Consider the following 13100-nt stretch of genomic DNA (forward strand, 5'->3'; position numbering starts at 1 on the left):
TTTGTGGAATAGCGGGAGCCCAGAGGTATCCTGGCCAAGCCACCTGCAATGGAATTTTCCCACAAACTTAAACAAGCTTTAGAGAAGGCTCTCTTTGGTATGCTACAAAGATTAGATGCCTCAGTGGGTAAACCTGTTAAGAGACAAAGCAATTAGCATTGGAAGCATAAATGTCACACTAGTCTTCAAAATGTCTCCAAAAACACAGGGCTAGAGTCAAAGCCTTGAAAAAAACCACTTGTGACATGAAATTTCAGAAAATTATTTTTCATCATTTGGTATTTATTACGATTTTTTTTTTGTTTTCTGCATTCAGCACATCAAAACAAGGTGTTACAATGATTTCTATCGCTGCAGTAGCACATACATACACAGAGCAAATACTGTATATAAATAGACTGAAAAATAATTATCTAAACCTAAAAATAAAAAAAGATCTCTACCTCCAAAATTATGTTAATCTTGGCATAACTAACATAACAATTATGGACCAGTTTCTATTCCACCTATTCGGCTAGGAACAAATGTTGCTTTTGTCCCAGGATATGTTGCACCTGTGTTTATTCTTGAACAGAAAACACTCGGGATTGGTGTTTATAAACATCACCCTTCCAATCAGGGCTTAGTGAACAAGCTGAATGAACTGCCACTTTTTTGCCATTGATTCAATGATGCTATCCCAGGATAACCATTCAGACACACTTTGTGATGTCCCAGGACAAACTTAGCATTTCTTGTACCGTGAACCTCTTTACAGCCAGAACAACAGACATGAATGTCTGAACAATTTCACTTTGTCCTGGGATACAGCGGTTTCTCTGGGACAAATGTGATGTCTTTTTGTAGCCATAGGCACTTAAGTGCACTCAGACCCCATGTGCAATTTTATTCCTCACAGCTCAAGTCCTTCAAAAACTGTGAATGGAAAAGGTGAGTAGTTACTCATCATCACTGGCTTTTTCTGACTCTGCCCTAAGACTCATATGATATTGTGCTACAAATGTCAGTGAACGAAGGGATTTTTAGGGACTTGAAAAGGGTGCAACAGAATCATATTTAGGTGTCTAAGTCCACTTAGACCTTAATAAATAGAATAGAATCTGCCCCCGTTAGCCTGCTTCTCATGCAACACTGCTAGAGCAGCATGATCACCTGATCCATGAAAATAAATATTAGCTCACTCCTCACCACTGCATATTCTAGTTTATTATATGTTTATTATATAAATAGAATACATAGTGGTCTGTGTATTTCTAGTATGTTAGCAAACATTCTTTCTATAACAGAAACCAGCATTACACTGAAAGCAAAGTTGGAAGATTTTTCTTTCACAGAAAGAGTAAGAATTCATTAAACCATTTCATTTTGTTCTTTATGAATTAACAAAGCAATTTAAAGATGTGTGCATAAAATTGCTCAGGCATCAAAACAAAACATAATGTACTTTTAGAAAACTGTATATTTAAAAATAAAGCAATATTTGTCTTGAGAACAGGCTGACTGATTTTTTAAGCTGTTCTCATGAGCCTATCTGATAAGTATTAGCTAGCAGTGAAACAAATTTGCATGTGTTTATGCAACTACATTCCAACATCTATATACACTGGGGTACACAGCACTGTAAACAGTAGGATATTCACATCAAAACTAGTAAATTACCTACTCATCACACTGTCATTTGGTTTGTAATAGCAAAGGTGCTTAAAGAGAATGGATTTGCTACTTACTAGTCGCAAACAGGCAAATACATTTGATGGCCTAACTTTCAGAGGCATTTTCTCTGGGGGATGCTGCAGCTGCTGCACTTGCTCAGTGCCTCTGAAAATCAGACCCAAAGCACTATGGAGCTGAACTGATGGTTTGTTAACCAAATGACCAGAATTTTTGTGTGTGTAATAATTGCACCAAGATCAGCCTTTTCAGGATAAATGCAGATAGGATACAGCTAGTGTGTTCTTCGAGTAACTCCAATTACGTTAATGAAACGTAATAAATAACATCGACAAAGAATAAAGGTTTGAGTGTGCTTGTACTTAGAGAATTGACACACTTAATTGGCACCCTAGAGCCCACATTGATTGTCTCCCAGAAACACCATACCAAATCAGTGCAGTTTACAAGAAACAAAGTGTATAGTTTTCTTTAAAGCCGCCAGGCCTGCAAAGTCAACTGGGGTTTAGGAAGTACAAATATGCTGTTTTCTCCTCTTGCTCTAATTGTGCCTTAACTGAAGAGGACATCTGCCTCAGCTGGACAGAGCCTGCAGCTCTACTGAGATGTAGGTCCCTATTCACTGCTGTCCCTCACACTGGTGCAAATTATTATTCCAGGTATGGGGCAAGGGTGAACTGGCCCCCAGGGTGAGTCTGCAGCACTACCAGTTAGACAAGGCAGATTTTGGAGCCCCAATTTTCCTTCCACTAATACCATCTGCAAATCTACCGTTGACTTCAATCAGCTGCAGAATTTGACTGTTTCTTTTAAACTGAGCACATTTGGTACAGAGAAGCTGAAATACAATATATATGGAATTCCACAATACCATGTTCAATCTTTTTTCAGACAGCAATCTGGCTATAAATATATTTTTAAAAGATTTAAATATTTTAAAAAGTATATCATATTACTAGCTCCAAGCACATTTCCAGAATCACTTAATATAGGCCCAGTTGAAGTCTGTATTTTAAAGTGAAACACTGCAATTGGTTCAGGCAGATTATTTGAAGAACACTTCAGACTGATCTCTTATATTGCTTCCAGCACATACAATTAAATCTTAAGGCTTTCAAATGCAGGTAACAAAACAAAGCAGTACCAACATAGAGTATATGTGCAAATGAGGACAGAAATATGCATGTACAGAACTTAACACAAACAGAAGATTTCATTGTTTCCACAAAGATGTAAGACACACTGCCCAACACATATATCTTTATTATATAGAATTGGAAAAGGCTGCAAAGTAAAGACATGAGATGCATCCTTAACCAGTAAAGGGCACACAGTAGGCAAAGAAAGGTTTGACAGAACATTTTCTGGTGCTGACAACTACTTTGAAGCTCTTGGCTCCAGTGGCTCAGTGCAATTGATAGGTGAAATCCTGGCCTTCCTAAAAGTAATGGGTGTTTTGCCATTGACTTCAGTAGCGACAAGAGTTCAACAGTGGGTCTAATTCTTCCACTTTTACATTGTACCTTAATCCAAATGGATTATTCTTGAAGTAAGGTACTACTCAATGTGAGTAAGGGTAGCAGAATCTGACACTACTGTTTATCACCCTTACTTTAAATTCACATCATGCATTACTTGTGATAGTGTGATAATGTCAAAATAATACATCAGCTCTGTAGCTGGTATACCTTCACATCGCTGTGTTGATCTCAATGATTCTTTGCCAATTTGCACCAGCTGATAATTTTTCCCCATATTTTTCCCTCCTTCAAACAAAGGAATTTTAACTCGGCATAGGTAACAATCCCTATACACATTACAAACAGGTGTCATGGGGATATGCTATGGCCTCCCTTCTTAGTTAGAAGGGATGAGGATTCATCAGATCCCTGTACAAAAAAGAATCACAGTTCATTTTTGTTTTCCCTTGAACTAGCATTTATAGTGCACTTAAATGCAATCTCAGCATCATTGCACTTGCAATTGACCTTATGGAATAAGTCTGACACAATCTGAGCATGCTGGGTGTAAAGTTGAGAGCACAACTCCCATTCCCAGTAATATTTGTCGTGATGCATCATTTGGAAATGTGACTTGCAGCCTCAAAAAAGCATTTCTAATGTTTCTCTTAACAAACAGGTTGAATGTTCACAATATCACAAATTCCAGTTGAAGTGTCCAAGGCAAAAGCCAAACTATAGCCTTCAAATACATGACAGCTAGTTCTTTGAACTAAGGCCAAGAGCCTGGAGTTGAATTTAAGATACGGATCGATTTATATCCTGGTTTTCAAAAGGTGGCAGTGGTTCTCTCCAGTATGTGAACTGACTATATGTATCAGAACAAGGGAAATCTGAAGAATGGCTTCTTTTCAGCAACGGAAACACATGATCAACCACCTCACATAGTCTGACATAGCTGAAAAACAAATTTTCAGTTAAATCACCTCTTTTCTTTTTCTTTTGATTTTTTTATTTAAAAATTCAGCTTATTTTGGAAGTGGCTAGATGGTAAAGCCCACATAGAACAATAGAAAAGCCAAGAAGCATACCAAGAAGATTTTTCAGAAAGTACTGAACACTCCTTCCACACAACCCTATTCTTTTTTAGTAGTCTCAAAAAATCACCCATCCCTTTGGCTAATTTGGACAAAAGTATTCATAATATTTCATGAACCCAGAACATGTTTTAATCCTTCTTCATCAAAAAAGGGAAGCATCAAGTTTATACTCTTTATAAACTTTAAGAATAGGACAGAAACTACAATGCAGAAACATTGTGAAACTGTTTGCAGTTGACTGGACAGGCGCAGTCAGGGTTCCGTAGGATTCATGCATATCCTGGTAGAACCTGTGTTACCACTCTGAAGTATATTGTACAAATGCACCTCAATAATTCTCCATTGTTATGGAACTGCTCATGTGCAATAACTTTAGAATGATGACTGTGGGTCAGATCCTAACCCATCTATTATACCTTTAAGTTTCATTTAGAGGTCCAAGGCCCCAATTTTAATTCATCTCTAAAATACATAAGTGGCATTAAGTGCCAATTATATAGAGTTTAGGTCCTAATCCATCCTGTATAATTAGCCATGCCAATTGAAAAGACTTGCTCCTGAGGCTGTCTTTGTACTTTGCATTAAATAGCTATTGGGAACTAGGAACAGGAAGTATTGCTCCCTCACTTCCAGGGCAGTGCCAGCTTCAATGAACCAAAGCCAGGCTCCCTTTGGTTGCTCTCCTTCAAGCTTCACATATCTTTCCCCTCTGGCTGCCTAATGGCCCAGCTTTAACAGGAGGGATGGAGTTCCCCTCTACCCTGCCTAATTGATAGGATTCTGTTCTAGCTGAGATGTGTGGAGGGCCTGGGACTCATATCTTCCATTCCTGGGCAAGTGATCTAACTACTAAGCTGTCGGACAAAAGGTGAGTAGCACCGCCACTATTCCCAAGCTGGAAGCTCTTGTAGACATGGATTTTTGGCTACATTCTGGAGAACTGCACAGAATTCATGTACTTTCCCAGGTGAAATAGGGTTGCAGTGGAGTACTGAATCACACCTGAGCATGTTTTGGAAATGTAATCATGCAGAGAAGTTTAGGTTCTAAAATCTGCATGAAGTGGCACTGCCACTCATGCAGCTTTAGACATAGTATAGGATGCAGGCCTTAGTACATAACAGGCAGATAAGATTCTGGACTCAGATATTCTTCTTTTTTCTGTGTTACTTTTCTAAAATAAAATTATTTTGAGGAAAGGTTTGCATTAATCTCTGCAAGCCATTCTATGCTCCCCCACACCTGTCCCCTTTTCTCTCAGATACGAAAACCAAACTGCAGAAGTGTTCACAACTCAGGTCTCTAAAAACAGCCTTACCAGAGATCTCTGGAACTCAAATTTCACTCCCTTCCTATACATTTTACTCCTGGCTGAATTAAGCAGCTCCCCACTCAGCTGCTTTCTTAAGCACTAAATTCTCCTTCAGCATTGTATAGGAAAACCCAGGCATCTAACTGCAGGCTGATTCCATTAGATCTAACACATCCAGGTAGTTTTGAGGATCTGAACCCTAGTTTCCACTTTTATTTGTCTGGATGCTGTGCCAAAAAATCCAAAGTAAGGAAAACTTTAAAGGCAAGATTATTTATAACCCATATAAAAGGCAGAAGGACTCGGGCAATTGCTTTTACTCGTCCTTTAAACGGACTGCATTTCAAATTTGAAGTTGCAGCAAAGCTAGTTTAGGTTAGATATTAGGAAAAAGTTTCTCACTAGGATAGTAAAACACTGGAATAGGTTACCCAGAGAGACTGTGGAATCTCCATGCTTGGAGGTTTTTAAGACCCAGGTATGAAAAGCATTGGCTAGAATTATATAGTTGGGGCTGGTCCTGCTTTGAACAGGGAGTTGGACTAGATGACCTCCTGAGGTCTCTTCCAGCCCTAATTTTCTATGATTCTATGAAAATGACAGTCCTTTAAGTGAATAGATATGATCCTTTTTTAAATTTTAGGCTCAGTGAAGACCTAGTTATTTGAAGTAAAGGAAGCTGAGATTTGGATAAAATAGTATTCCATCAATGCAAAGCTTTTGATATAAATATTCAAAAGAAACCTTTGTTAACAGCCAATGGTGTAATTCATTTCATCAATGGAATTACAGCAGGGGATGAATTGGTCTATGAAACCTTAGAGATAAATGGAGAGATGACTACTTACGAAGAGATGTTAGTCTTTGCATGTTCTTGTATAAGTTCTCCTTTGGGATTAACTGTAAATATTCTATTTAAGGAGACCCCTACTTGCTTGTATGAATAAACATCCTGAACAAAATCAAAAAAGGAAAGAAAAGAAAAAAATTAAATTAAAACTATGATCCTTCCTTTCAACACCATTTTTGTATTCTTTATAAAATATACAAAACAGAAGAATATATATAGTGGTACAAATGGTGGTATTAATGGGCACATTACCCTGCATCTGAAGTTCTCTTAACATGTTATAAGAATCAAGCTTAATAAAGTCCTCAGAAAGGAGGAAAATGATACATTTTAGTGGCAATCAAAGAAACAGGGGCCCAGGTTCACAATGGTGGTTCAGATGCCAAAATATCTCTGGGATCCTGGCAGTACCAACTAGGTTTAGTGACAAGCTCATGCCCAGTGAGATTAATAAAATAGGCATTTCTTCACCTGTCTCAGCACATATGTTCTAAACATGTCTAACCCCACACAAAACATGGAGGAAAAAGTCATGCCAACTACCTTTTTCCCATTAGCCTAGTGGTTAAGACAGTCTTTCTTTGCCTGAAGGAACCTGAATTTACATCCACCTCCCAGAAGAATGCCCTCACCTTCAGGCTATGGTGCACTATGCTATTCTCTTAATCTCTCCTGTTAGACATATTATAAATATTCACTGGGCTAGAGATAATGGGAATGACTTAAAAACCCATGAGTTATAGCCCTCATCTGGATAGGGGAGACCTATGCTAGTAAATATTTAATTATTCATTCAAAATGGAGCAGCTTAATTTAAATGGGAATTACATACTTAAATACCTCTGAAGATCAAAGCCTTAGAGGGCACCTATACATGTGCGTGTCACCTGCTCCAACATGTTCTAATTAGAATGCATGGGAGCAGACAATTAACTGAGTCTGCTGCAGCATTCTGATTAGAAAACTCCAGCAGCCTTGCCATCATGTATATTCAGCATCCCTGCATTTCAAAATGGCAATGAGGTGCTTTAACTACAGCACATTTGAGCTCCATTTTGAAACATGGGATGCTGATTACATGAGACTCTGAGGGCATTTCACTTAAGAGTGGCTCCCAAGAGCCGCTCTAATTAAAATGCCCTCCTCTCCCCGCACCCCAGAGCATGTGTAAAGACACTGTAGAGGCCTAAATCTTCATTGACTTTTGATGGCACAATTCTGCTTCAATTTGCATTACTGTGCTCACATGTAGTTCAGTAGGTTTGTGCTAGTGTGCCTAAACGTAGAATTTGGACCTATATTTCTAATGATACCAAGGCAGCCCATCACTTTCAGTGTCTTCAGATAGATTGAAGGATTTTAAATAGAGTCAACCACTTGTGACTACTCTCTGTGCTAATTTATGAAAATGCTTACTGCTCTTCTCTTCCCTTTCCTCTCTCCATTTAGTTACCTGTTCCATATCATCATAAGCCTAAACTGTGGGGCCATGGAAGTAGGGACTAAATTTACATTATGTACTTGTACAGAGCCTGAAACGTGGCCCTAATTCCTATGCGGGGCTCTTGAATATTAGTGCAATAGATACACTAAATAAATGACATTCCATACTTTGTAAGAAAAATACCCTCAACTATCACTTACGGCAGGTCTGTTTCCAAAGGCAGCATAAAAAGGCTCTATGTTAGGATAAAACAAATTTTTTATGTCTGTCAGACACTGAACTTTAAATTTTTCTGGCTTCTTCTCTATCACTTCCCTAAAATAAAAAAAACATGAGATTTCAGAAGTGCACGAAAAATAAAACATAAGCAATTTTATTTTTATTTTGTTCAATACATTTTGCTGAACCAGTTTCTAGGCGTGGGGTAGAGGAAAAGAAATCCCCAAACCATAAATCTTTATTTGGAAGTTATGGCTCCAAGAGAAGTGGTGCTGGCTCCTACCCTGGGGGTCTTTAAGAGGAAGCTAGATGTACAACTTGCTGGGGTCATTTGACCCCAGTACTCTTTCCTGCCATGGCAGGGGGTCCAACTAGATGATATACTCAGGTCCCTTCTGACCCTAGAAACTATGAAGCTATGAAACCCTTTCCTCAAGTTTACAGAGATAAAGTCCCTGAAAAGACCACACTTATTAAAAAAAATAAGTTGTAAATATGTGGCTATTAAGTACAGATAGTTAATTATAAAGAACAGTTTCTAAGAGAGATATTTATGATTTGTGTAATATAACATAAACCCTCTTCCTGAAAAATGATGAATGATTCAATAGATGATATTATCCTTCCCTACACATTGTTTATCTATGCTGTCATCAGGATTGCAATTTTCATTTGTACCAGATGAGAAGGACTATTTACAGTTAACCTGTTTCTGCAGGGTTGTTCACCCACCAATACCAATTAGCAAAAAATAAGGACAAAAGAAGTTTCTATTTCTCTATAATTCATGACAGGGTAGTGGACAGAGGATCTAGCTGCAACCCTTTGACAACTGCATCTCCTGGCAAAAGGGAACCCAAAATGTAGCACATCTGGCACTCAGGAAACTCCTACAACATATACGGAACCCTTCATGGTGCAGAGCTGGTGTGGCTTCCCCAGATGATCCCCTAAACAGGAATGCATTCAGGAAGGCTGCCAGGGGATGGCTGGCACAGTTTTCTTACACTCCAGCCATTCTCAGCTGTAGTGATGGGCCCTATGCAGAAAAGTGCAAACTAAAGCAACCCTGATGTTGAAGTAGGCCCCAGATGAATTTAGGATAAAGGAGCAGCAACGGGGGGAATAAAACCACCTTTTCCCAACCTACCAAAGTTACAAGCTCAAAGAGCCAGACCAGGTACAACTTGTTTCTATTTAAATGGCACCCATGAGAAGCATTTGGAGCCAAAGCAAAGTCCCTAAAGGTTAAAGCTACCACTAAGAATCCCCTCCCTGCAGTCACTCCATGTCAGCATGTGCCACTGATGCTCTGACTGTACATGTGGGAACAAGGACCAAATATCTAATACATCTGCAGAAAGCAGGACTATAACTATAACCCTAGCAAGATAGAGTAAGGTGTAAAGTAATAAAAACTATTTTATTGCCCTCCAGTAAATCAGCCCGAGTACAATCTTGGGTGTTTCCAAGGTCTCCTATATTTAGAATACAATGTGTGAAATTGACTGACACATTTTTCAAATGTTCCACAATTTATAATTTTAATGGAAAACTCCTATCACAGCTGCACTTACCCTACAATATTTGCAAGAATCACTTTACTGAAGTAGGACACACATGTCAAAAGCTGAGTTATTTCTTCCTCAGACAGGTTACATTCAGTTTATTATACATCAACATGTCTTTATAACATATCACAGTTAAGTGAATATGTTAACTTTATTTTTACATGAAACTGAATGTGATATTTTTTGTAAGCAGCTCTTTGAAAACTGTATATAAACAAGTGCAATAACAGCAGTCACTGTGAAGTCAACAGGTGGTATCTGTTGGCAAGAATTGAATTTTTAATAGTTACCATTGCAACATGAAGCCTGTCTTTAGCAAACACCTCAGGGACAAATAAATATTGGTTACCTACTACAGACTGGCCTTTAATTAGAATCTGTACCAACCCATAATAGAAATACTGCTAATAAATTAAAGTGGACAAATAAAATCAAGAAATCTACCTATACAAGGTTGTGAATGTTTTCATCGGGTATGAACTACAATTATATAAATACCTGTGAAAGGCTGAGAACAAGCTGCTTGGACTTAATAGCACAGGTCCCTGAGGTAGCACTGTTCCTCGCTCGTTGACCCAATGTAAATATCCTCTGGTCATGTCTGCCATTCCTATAGCACGTGCTGAGCAGTACAGAAATTTATATCCATTTCTATTAAACAAAAAAAAGAAGCAGTCACTGTAATTATATTATTTATCCACGAGATAAGCTATGACTGTTAGTGACCTTTATCTATATAACCCATTTGGGCTGTAAAGACTTAAGAATGATTTCAAAACAGTAAAAACACTAGGAGAAAGAACCTCAAATGGTGATGTTCTGTAGTGCTCCACTATAGGCATATCTACATGTGCAATTAGCACAATGCAATAAACTCTGGTGCAATTTGTACCGGAGCTTATCACTCCCAGGTGCTGCATTTACACATGTGCCTGGGACCACCGGACACTGAGCCAGGTCAGAGCAGCCCTGGTTGGCAGTGGACGGGGGAGGGAGGGCGAGGGGGGGAGTCACTCTTGTGCCCCAGCCAGCCCCGCCAGGGTCTACACATGGGATGCTGCACACTAAATAACAGTGTTGTAGGAAAGTACTTGTGTTTACAAGTACTAACATATGCTGGAGTTAATTAGTTTACTGCAGCCTAATAAGGCCGCATGTGTAGACACTGAGGCTTTATTGCGGATCCAATAAGGCAACTCCATAGTAAGCATCTTGTGTAGATGTGCTCTGTAGTTAGGGATTTACCAACATACAATATTCTCATCTCTGTGGTACTTGTACAACACCCAGGTAAAATCTGGTCCTATTTACTGGCATTGCACTTCTTATCACTTACTGAAATACTTTGTACAAAGAAAAGGTAGCCAGTATACAAGGCTATATCAATCTTCTTTAAGTTCAACCTACCGTAATCCCTCTGGGACTTAGTGATATCAAAGGATGAATTTATACGCACATGCCACACTTTCCTTGAAATATTATCTCTTGAGCTTCAAATTCAGTCATATGAGGAAATCATTTCTGGATTGGTATTGAAATAAATGTTTCAGCAGAAAAAACCGAGCATTTACATGCTACTGGTTTTCAACTTTTGAGGCCTTCAGTTTGATTTAATAGCACCTTACCCCATTTATCCTGTAATGGAACTACCCATGAAGTGCTCCTCAGTGCGTGTAAGGGCATTAAATATGGCCATTATAGATTTATAGTACCTGTTAATAATAGCTAACTGCTGTAATAGTAACACTATTTATATACAACAAAACTCATGTTTATTTGATCCTCAATTTATGGCCCTAACACCTGCCTACAGCAGTTGACTTAAAAAAAACCAATTACAGTAAAAAGCGTTTCTTCATTTCTTTTTCAAATACAATTAGAAGATTATTCATCTTCCTAAACAACACTAACCACATGATCTTCCAGTTTGCATTGTGCCTTAAGTAATAATTCATCCCTATCCAAAGTACTGGTAGTGTCAGGCCTGTATCTCTACCATTATTTAAATTATGTCATACATAATACAGAGTTCATCATCCATACAAAAGTAACAATAACAAACCAATTTTAATGCAACCGTAGCACACAGAACAAACTAAATCAACCATTTGTACCATTGTGCATTGCATCTGAAGATCTTCAAAGTAGTTAAGAGTAATCTGAATGTGTACTATGAACTGAATATGAAAGAACACAGCATTGAAGAAAGCAGGAATGCATTCTGAATAAATGAAGAATGCTGTGTCACCTTTCTTTTTGTAAAAAATGAAACTGAAGCAACCTTTGTGAATATTAGAACATGAGGAAATATGCCTCTTTATCCAATACTTTATCACATCATCACTGTGCATATCCAGCTACCAATTTAAGCTTCTTGTTGCCAAAACTGAATTATTAACCTTTCATCTCATTCATTGCTTTCTTAGTTACTGTGGCTGTAATCTGCTCTCTTCTTTGTTTTTGACTATCCCTAGACACACCCAAGTGATTCTACACATACTGTATTTACTCAAATATGAGATTTTTTTCCCCCCAATCAGCATAGAGAGGAAAGCCATCTCATATTTGCATACAAGGAAAACTCATTACATTCATTAACTCCTGACAAACACACCGAGTTACAATCATGAGTGTGAGGAGAATTAGCAGATGGACCCTTTGTGGGGGGAACTACAATGGGCAGGGTTGTATATGGAGTAGACACACATACTGAGCAAAACTGAGCCGAGGTGTCACCATGGCTTGAAATACTGTTAACTCTGCTGGGGTCCAGCCCAATGAACTACATGGAAACTCATGAGCCTTTTGGCTTTAGACTAATACCATGCATAGTTTCTACTATATATAAGTAGATATGAAACAGTTGCTTAAAAATGAGTTTATATAGTACCTTTGGTAAAACTTGCAACAGTTTCAAAACAGGTAAAAATGCATCAGTTCTGGATTAACCAAGACTGTGAGTACATGTAGGAATCTGACTATATGCAAATTACAAAAAGCATGCTTATTTCAAAGTTTGTATTTTCAAATTTGCCCTCACTCCCATGACCTCAAGGAGAGCTGGGTCTACCAGTCAGGGGTGGGGGCAGAGGCTGCAGGAGGAAAGAAGTTAAGCAAGGGAGGAGGGCAGGAGGAAGGACTCTCTGACCCCAAGATTTACTTTCTCTGCTGTACCAGTAGGAAGGGGTCAAATTCAAGGCAGATCTCCAATAATTTGATTCTATACCTGGAAAATTATGACAAATGTATAAATTTTCCATATATGGAATCTCATTATTGGGGGTTGTCTTATATTTGGGATATTCTTATGTTTGAGTAAATAAAGTATTTCTTCACCACACAGTTAGCTTGGGTGGTCAGAATCCAGGCCTGGGCACTTGAGTTAACCTGGCCGGACTAGTTTTCTCACAAACAAGCCTCACCTGCCTTACCGTATTTTTGCAATGACTGCACTTGCCCATGTGCCTGGGGCC

General features: G+C 38.5%; 1 protein-coding gene across 6 annotated transcripts in view; it reads right to left on the reverse strand.

The window, feature by feature from the left end:
* Positions 1–261: 261 nt before the first annotated feature.
* The window catches only part of LPIN1 (lipin 1), a 137541-nt gene continuing 124702 nt past the window's right edge, over positions 262–13100 (reverse strand). For all 6 annotated transcript variants that reach the window (XM_090031964.1, XM_090031945.1, XM_090031991.1 and 3 more), the window contains 4 exons: positions 10126–10278; positions 8038–8152; positions 6392–6495; positions 262–4089 (listed from right to left, as the gene is read on the reverse strand). In XM_090031964.1, coding sequence (XP_089888090.1) covers positions 3930–4089; positions 6392–6495; positions 8038–8152; positions 10126–10278 — 532 coding nt within the window. In that variant the 3' untranslated portion in view covers positions 262–3929. The remainder of the gene's footprint in view (positions 4090–6391; positions 6496–8037; positions 8153–10125; positions 10279–13100) is intronic.

Source organism: Crocodylus siamensis, chromosome 1 (genome assembly GCF_052110815.1).
Source record: "Crocodylus siamensis isolate JL-2025a chromosome 1, ASM5211081v1, whole genome shotgun sequence".
NCBI lineage: Eukaryota > Metazoa > Chordata > Crocodylia > Crocodylidae > Crocodylus > Crocodylus siamensis.